General features: G+C 35.7%; 2 protein-coding genes across 2 annotated transcripts; both read right to left on the bottom strand.

Annotated features, from left to right (window-relative positions):
- Positions 1-1,188: 1,188 nt before the first annotated feature.
- LOC118802378 (cystatin-like protein) lies at positions 1,189-3,391 on the bottom strand. The gene is made up of 4 exons (XM_036562898.1): positions 3,134-3,391; positions 2,350-2,463; positions 1,736-1,816; positions 1,189-1,637 (listed from the first exon to the last, which is right to left on the bottom strand). Exons 1-4 carry the CDS (start codon positions 3,332-3,334, stop codon positions 1,527-1,529), a joined length of 507 nt encoding a protein of 168 aa, XP_036418791.1. The 5' UTR covers positions 3,335-3,391; the 3' UTR covers positions 1,189-1,526.
- A 2,419-nt stretch (positions 3,392-5,810) lies between these two features.
- On the bottom strand, positions 5,811-7,571 carry LOC118802380 (cystatin-like protein). The gene is made up of 4 exons (XM_036562904.1): positions 7,315-7,571; positions 6,702-6,815; positions 6,422-6,502; positions 5,811-6,263 (listed from the first exon to the last, which is right to left on the bottom strand). The coding sequence occupies exons 1-4, from the start codon at positions 7,501-7,503 to the stop codon at positions 6,153-6,155; spliced, it is 495 nt and encodes a 164-aa protein (XP_036418797.1). The 5' UTR covers positions 7,504-7,571; the 3' UTR covers positions 5,811-6,152.
- Positions 7,572-8,743: the final 1,172 nt, after the last annotated feature.

The raw sequence follows: 8,743 nt of genomic DNA, 5'->3' as shown, positions 1-8,743 counted from the left end.
GATTATGTTGCGCAATGTGGACAAAGGAACATCAAGATCTCTGGAGATGGACTTCTAACCTTAAGATTGTTGATATTTTTCCACAATTTTGGTTCTCAAGTCCTCAGACAGTTCTCTTCTCCTCTTTCTGTTCTCCATGCTCAGTGTAGCACACACAGACACACAATGCAAAGATTGAGTAAACTCTCCTTTTTATCTGGTTTCAGGTGTGATTTTTATATTGCCCACACCTGTTACTTGCCACAGGTGAGTTTGAACGAGGATCACATGCTTGAAACAAAGTTATTTAAAAGTAATTTTGAAAAGGTGGAAATAATTTTGTCCGGCCCATTTTTGGAGTTTTGCGTGAAATTATATCATTTTTGGCTTTTTTTTCCTGTTTTTTTTGTGTTGTTCCAATACACACAAAGGAAATAAACATGTATATAACAAAACATGTGTAATTGCAATAATTTTCTGGGAGAAATACTTCAGGGATGCCAACAATTTCAGCCATGACTGTATACTCAAAATGTTACATACAGCATGACACACAAAGTCAATAGTGATTGCTAACAGCAACATAGCTAAATGGAAAAAATGATGTTGTCACCATAATTACAGTGAAGAAAAAAGCAGGTGTGTAAATGTACATGTTGAACATTATACTTTTGGTCTCTCCTCTGTTTGGCCACAATGCCTCATTACAGAGGGACAAACCTTCTTACACATCTGAGCCTTCTGCAACCCTCAGCCATGATGTCCTCACAGCCAGCATCCAATCAACCTCCTGTCCAGTCAATGTCCTAACACATAGAGTTCAGCTCTAGCATTATGAGGGATCTTTACAGAGGCCTAGCATTTTTAGGGATAGACGGTAAATTAGCACACTGCTAAAATGTGTATGTTTCATTTTGTACGATTGCAATAAGATTATTTAAATGTTTCTAGTATCTAAAGAACTTGTGTTATTCTATTGGTAGATGATTTTGTCTGTTTCAAGCATTATTTATTGAAACACGCAAAACTATCTGCATTATGATGTGAAACAAGGAAAATGATCAGCCAACAAAATGACTTTCACTAGATAAAATGACTATAAACAATCACTCAAGTTTAATAATGATATATATTAAATTGAGCTTGTTTTTGATTAATTGTTGTTTTATTGCTTTAACCTTCTTTAAAAATGTACATAGAACAAGGCAGTGAGAATAATGGTCTTTATTGAAAAGTGTATCACTGCTGTTGGAACAAAACCTTCTATCTCTAAAAAGGTAACTTTAGAGGAGAAGGAAAAAACCTTGTTAACCTTGAATGGAAGTTAATGGAGCAAGATCAATTTGGACCATTCCTATTGGTCCATTCATCATGACATTTTAACACAGTGCGTTTTTCACTTCTGTTACTGATACAAAATGCTTCAATTCTGATAAAAAATCTGTCTAAAGTACTTTTTTATATGGTGATCAGTATATATTCCTCTTCATTCACAGGTGGAATCTGTATTTTGTCAGTTTGCTATGTGCCGCTTAGGGGTCTCAAAGTCAGACACACCCAAGACATCCTAACTCCTGCTTATTATTCCCACTTTTCTGAGACAACACAGTTGCTCCTCCATGTGTCCAGTAAGCACACTGTTTTCGAATGTCTCTTCCCTGAAATGAGAACCACCAGACATACTTTTAACTTTTCAGTGTGAGCAGGGAGATGTGGAGGGGAAAATGCATTTTGAACAGATGTATTCAGGACTTACATTTCTGACATCAACTTGTCTTGCACAGTCAATTAGTTCTTCACCGTTTTCTTGCTTACATACAAGACAGTCAATCCAGGGCTTTATAAAAGGAATGACACAGTACAGGATTATAATATTCATAGTAGTTGTATATTCAAAGTGCAAGTATTATAGTATTTGCAACTTAATGATTTTGTACCAAAATATCCAAAAACACAGTCTGTTTACTAACCAGTGTTCAGGGTTTAAAGGACATTCTGGTCTAAAAGTAGCATATTAAAATATGTTATTTGTCATTTTATCTGATATTCTGTTGTGCAATAGTCCTAATCAGTTTGACATAATTCAAGATTTTGTGTTTTCGTCCATCAGCAGCCCACACCCAAAAAATCCGCCCCAAAGCAGTTGTAGTTTTTCAAAAGTTCCTCCCACCTTCATGATACATCATCAGAAGGGACTTTTTCTAGTCTTTAAACTAGAGAATTAGAAAGAATTCACTCTCAAGGCTATTGTGGCACGACTGTAGAACGTGAGTAAGCATGTTTACAACAGACAAGCTAAACTTAAATTTGTCATTTTGGCCAAAGTGCTCCTTTAAGGGGGACAGAAATGATAAAATTTTGCATACACACCGTTTTAGGTTTTTGTGTAATACAGTCATCTCGATGTCCAAATCCTTTATGTGGTTCCTTCTTGCATGTAGTGACTATCAGTCGCACATTTACATACAAGTTATTGTCTGTAATCTGTGGAAAAAGGAGTACAGACGTATAAGTGTATAAGTGAGCCTCACAGACACACACACATTATCCAAGCTGCTTATCCTCCTGGGTTGTGGGGGTGCTGGAGCCGATCCCAGCAGTCATTGGGCAAAAGGCAGGAAACACCCTGGACAGGTTAAGTGAGCCACATTACACCATAAATACAAAAACAGTGCTGGTAAACCAACAAACCACATTATTATCATTACATCAACCTTATCAATTACTGTAGTGATGAACTTATTACAAGGTGCTGTTATCATTCTGACTGACTCGAGTATGTTAATGGTAAATGTTATAATAGCAGTTTTCTGCATGTTAACCTTGCAATAATATTCAAAATCACACATCAGCAAAAAATAAGAAAAATATTATATTTAATATTATATTCTATGCCCTATATTCATTTATAGGGCATAAGCTGTTTGAACTTGAGCAGAGAAATTAATTTAAGCTCATTCTATTACATTTACTTTAACAATGTATCACAATGTTTCATGCTTGCTTAGTTTACTCCCTAAAAACAGACCTAAAGCAAGTGTATAGGTGTAAAAACTATTAACTATACGTTTCAGCAAGTTAGTTGTTCCACTTTTTAGGCTACACAATCATAACAGCAACGGAAAAAGACAAACACACAAATAAAAACACTTACTTTGAGTGGGGGCAAGAGCTTTTCATAGGCAACATGATGAGGACCCCCAAATTTTCCATTGGCATCTTGCAGTGCCTTGTCAATGTGTGTTCTGTATGATTCAGGCAAGCTCTGATAATTATCCCATTCCTGAGCAGAAACCAGCAGAGTCACTGCCGTCAGCAGCAGCAGCAGCTTCAGTACAGCACTCATCTTGTTCATTATGTGCTCTGAGTGTTTACTGATGTCTGAACTCAGAGAATCACTCAGAGAAAAAAAACGCAGATCATGTGAGAACAAGCAGCCAAAGGCGGGCTCTCCTGCTCTTAACAGTTGTAGTGATGATTATTCTGGCTCTTTTCAGTGAGTCAGATGAATCGGCTCAGCTCACAAATCAGAGTCGACTCTTTTGGCTCCCAAACGACTCTTCACTCTGTAGCACTGTACTAGTTTTTGTTCCCAAAATACGCTACGTCAACCATATTGTCATTTAATTTTCAATAAAAATAATTTTCAAAAAATGTTTCTTCAAGGGTTCTTTTGTAAAAAGAATGGTTCTATTTAGAATCATGGGATCTATATGGAACCATTTTATCCTTAAATGTTTCTTTGCATGGGTAAGTGGTTCTTCAGATAGATGGAGGATGTGTTGTATATAGTTCTATACAGAGCCTTTTTAAAAAAACATCTATAATTATAAGCTTGACATTGTAACAATAAAAGAAACCTTTTTGTGCTATATAGAATAATATTCAATATATTCTCTGAAGAACTGTTTCACTATGCAAAGAACCATTTGAGCATAAAATTGTTCTATATAAATCTCGAGGTTCTACAGAACTATTCTCCTTACTAGAACTCTTGAGAACCACTTTTTTAAAAAAGTGTTCCTTCTAATTGTTTCAGTAAACTGCATTATGTTTGTTGTTTGAAAAAAAAAAATCGAAGTAAGTGACATGTTAAGTAGTTTCACTGGATGAATTTCGAGAGGCAGTGATCACATGACAAAATGCAGGCAAATCCATTAGCCAGGCATCAACAAAGACAGATAAAATAAAAAACCTGAAGAACTAAAGAGGCATTCTTGAGAACAGGCCTAAGAATCACATTCAGTTCACCAAAAACAAAATCAGACAAACTAACACAACAAGCACCAAGTTTGGGGATAATGAGGGGACAGAGGCGGAATGTCTTTAGGAGATTTGTGTGAAAGAACATTGTGTGAGGGGATGAGCCTTATGATTGAGAGCCTGGTAAAAAGAGTATTCAAAGAGAACTCAGTAAAACTTGGTGAAGGACGTGTCTTCTGAGGATATAAGTGAATTATCTACTACTGTCCTAATATTTTCATCAGATAGAACATAGCATTGATCTTGCATTTGAGACTTGAATATCGGGCCGAAGTTTCTTTCTGAGTCTGAACGTGTGATATTAATATGTAGGTATGTATGATGTGGTCTGAAAAACCCCTGTGGAATCCAACTTGACCTCTCTGACTTTTTAAAATGATCATTTCAGGCTTTACAGAGGGACTTGCATTGCATGCACACCATATTTTAGCCTGTTTTGTCCAGGCGCTTCTTACAATTTAAACAAAAAAATCTTACATAGTGCAGCTTTAACTGGCAGAATAATTTTCACCAAATGTCCACCCTGTTATAGGACATTGTTATAACTATTTCAACATGTTTATGACACAATGTTTATCACATCTACATTTCCTAAGAGACTTAGTGTGCCTTACAGTGATCTACAGGAATGCAGTGAATTTGCATAATATTTTGTCTTGTTATGCTTCTAAGAAATATCATTTATTTTCACAATATAATTAAATACTAACAGTATTTGTTTCCAGTCTTTTAAATGTTCCCTACTCCTGTCTCTGCAAATAATCACAAACTTATGCATAATGTTTGGAAATATCAATGAATTAGGATGAAAACTGTTCATATAACTGGGTGAACCACAAGTTAACAGGATGGACAATCCATGACTGTCACTAGAGGCATGTCATTAACATAAAATCTTTCCCATGTCTGTGAACCTGGATCAAACAAACATTTAAACATATTTGAAGCTTGGAGGCAAAGAATTGACATTTGAGGGACCTGACTATAGATGTGGGGTGTCCTCAGTCATTGAGCTCTGGACCTGGCAATGTCTTTTTATTTACTTTCTGTTTCTTCCTTTCATCTTGTCTTTCTCTTTCAGTAAGGCCAGTTCACCCCCTTTCCTCCAGGGCCCTATGAAGTATTTTATTTTTTCTCATTTTCAGCTTTTTCATATTTTGTTTTTGATTTTGCTTTTGCTTATTTTTACTTAGAATTCACATGTCACAAAAATACAATAGCGCAAACAAAACAGAACAGGCACTTTAAAGCATTATTTTTAATGAAACTGCGGAAATACTATTTTCAGTAACTGCAAGAAAAGTTTGTGTCATAATATTTTAAATGAATAAATTAATTTATAACTCACACTCACTTAAGACTGTAGAACATTTTTCTGTTCTTTGGCTCTCAAGGCTCTCACTAAACAGGCTCAGCTCTCCTCCCTGAGGGTCTATTGAAGCACACTGAGAGGGTTACTTCTGGTAGCTGACAAATTGTTCAACACGACAGTTAACTACCTATTTGGAAATGAATGTGTTCATGTCTAAGATAAAAGTTTCAAAAAACAAGTCACAAACATTTGCTCATAATGTATATTTGTATCCGTTATTAGTTTATTAATGCTTTGTGCTCAGACATATCATGCTCTATAACATGAAAATATAGTTTTGTTTTTAATATTTATTCTCATTATTGTGTTAGCTATTTTAAAGTGTACATGAAGCCAGACAGCTAGAATAAACTTAAAATGTATTTTTTATCAAAAGCAATCTACCCCAAGTGTCTGCATGATTTCTTATGTAGATTTTAACCATTTGTCTATAATTAGCTGATTTTATACAATCATCACTACATTTTTTTTACATTTCATTCACAGTTGGAGTCTGCGTGTTTCCTGGTTCGTGTATGCAGCTTCAGGGGTCTCAAAGTCAGACACATCCAGGACATCCAATCTGCGGCTCATTATCCTCGCCTATGTGAGACATCAGAGATCCACCTCCACGGTGGTAACCTGAACACATTTTTCGAATGTGCTGCCTCTGAAATAAGATCCATTAGACATGTTTTTTACTTTTCATTCGAAAGCAACAATGGGTTTTATGTTTAATCTGGTATTTGGATGTGTTTCTGTATCTACTGCAGCTTCTGTTCATGACTAGTAGGATTTGTTTTATTTATGGATAAATTCAGAACTTACATTCTTAGCATCCACTTGTCTCACACAGTCAATTAGTTCTTCACCATTTTTTGGCTTACACACAACACAGTCAATCCAGGGCTTTATAAAATAAATGAGAAAGTCTGTGTTAGTAAGTGATTTGTAGTGCCTGTCCCTTTTTTAATCTCAACATATTCAGAAACACAGTCTGTTTACACACTGATTAATAAGTAAGTAGAAGAAAATGAACCTTGGCTAGTCAATGTTTAGTATGACATCATTTAACTTTGCATTCAGCCAGTAAAGATATTATACACACCGTTTTAGATTTTTGTGTAACACATTCATCTCGATGTCCGAAACCTTTCTGTTCATCCTTCCTGCATGTTGTGACCATCAGACGCACATTTACATAGAAGTCATCATCTGTAATCTGTGAAAAACCATAAAAGAATGAACAGTAAAATAAAGACATAAAAGCAAACAACAAATCACATATTCATTGCAAATCTCATACACATAGATAGAAAAATACTACTATTAGTAGTATATTAATTTTGTATTAATGTTTTATTATATACATATTCGTTTTTTCCCCCACTTTGTTAAACTCAGCCAAAACATACAAATTAAACAAAAGAATTTGCAGAACATTCTATATTTAAATTTGTTCCATATTTCTAGATTTTATTAGAGAGCATGTTGTGCTTGGCAAATAAATTAACTAGTTTTAATGACTCAATCACTGAAGTTATGAATGTTTTTAAACATGTTCACATTCTGATTACTGATTGCTGGTAACCGATCTAAATCCTGAAATCTGCAGCTGATTAACCATAAACATTCTGCCATATATAAGTTGGATTGCTCAACTTTACAGTTACATCAAATCATTTCAGACGCAGAAAATAACAGACAGAAAAAACACTTACTTTCAGGTTTGGCAAGAGGCTTTCATAGGCAACATGATAAGGACCCCCAAGTTTTCCATTGGCATCATGCAGTGCCTTGTTAATGTGTGTTCTGTATGAATCAGGCAAGCTCCAATAGTTATTCCATTCCTGAGCAGAAACCAGCAGAATAACTGTCACCAGCAGCAGCAGCTTCAGCACAGCACTCATCTTGCTTGTTGTGTGTGGATCACTGAGCTCTGAGTGTTTTCTGATCCCCTCTAATGTTCACACAGACCACTTGAGAATCAGCAGTGAAGGGCGGGGGGCTCTCCTGCTTTCCCACCACAATTATTTGGTAATCACAAGCAAAGGGCACCACTTGACAGCTCTCTTTAGTTTTCTGGGAACAGTGTTGGAAAATGCTACTGTAAGAAATTAAATTGTTGCTTTACTTGCTACAAACACAAAAATGATAAGTGAAAACCTCTTTACAATGACCTGAATATTGGAAAAATATACCCATTAGCTTTCTTCACAGTTAGCTTCAGTGTTGTGAAGCTTTTTTAGAGGGGAAATGTAAGCAACCCAAACAAATTGACTCCCCAGTCAAAGCCCCCCACCACTCCAACACTTATTATCTAACTGTAGAGCATTAGTGCCTCAGTTCAAATTTCAGACGTGCGCACTTTCTGCTGCAGTGGCATATTTCAGCCACACTTTCAGCTTTATGACAGTTGCACTTTACTGTAGTAATATAAAAGGAAACTAAAAGGTTCTGTAATGCTGTATTACAATAATAATATATAATATTTACTTGTGTAGCATCAGGTAGTAAACTATAATAGCCATGTGATAAGGTTCCTCTGCAGACAGATGCTTCTCCTGAACAGTTAAACTGTTAAGACTTCCCTTATTATGGGAAGGGTGTTCTTAGGCACAACGCGAAGTAGTGTGCCTAAAACTCCCTTCCCTGTGATAAAATCGCAGTAACGCATGGTCTCAAGTGGCCTCTTGCTTTTAGAAAACGGTGGCAAACATTAAATATGATAAAATACATAATTTTCCAGGAAATACTTTAAGTTATTATTAATAACAATCGACATAAACAAGTATTCCGCCAAGAAATGTAGTTCCTTTATGGTATGGTATCATTGCCAAGTAACCATGGACCGCTGAACTTCTAACTGAAACACCACACCAGGCTTTTTGCTCATCATTTTCAGAGCAGTCCACCTAAGCAGAGTTTTAGTTAAAATGCAGTAAAATCTCATTTCTCATTTATTTTTTTCTGTGTCAGAAAGACACAGATCTTTACCCACTTTTACAGAAAGAAGGGATGTGTAACCAAAGTACAATAACACAGACAACAGAGAAACAGCACTTTGAGATACTGTTTATTGAAACTGCTGTAATAACATTTTCAGTAACTGCAAGAAAAGTTCATTATAACTCAAATACGCCTGAAGTG

The sequence above is a fragment of the Colossoma macropomum genome, unplaced genomic scaffold (genome assembly GCF_904425465.1).
Source record: "Colossoma macropomum unplaced genomic scaffold, Colossoma_macropomum, whole genome shotgun sequence".
Classification (NCBI taxonomy): domain Eukaryota; kingdom Metazoa; phylum Chordata; class Actinopteri; order Characiformes; family Serrasalmidae; genus Colossoma; species Colossoma macropomum.
The sequence above is the reverse complement of the archived record's forward strand: the minus strand, read 5'-3'. Positions and strand labels throughout refer to the sequence as shown.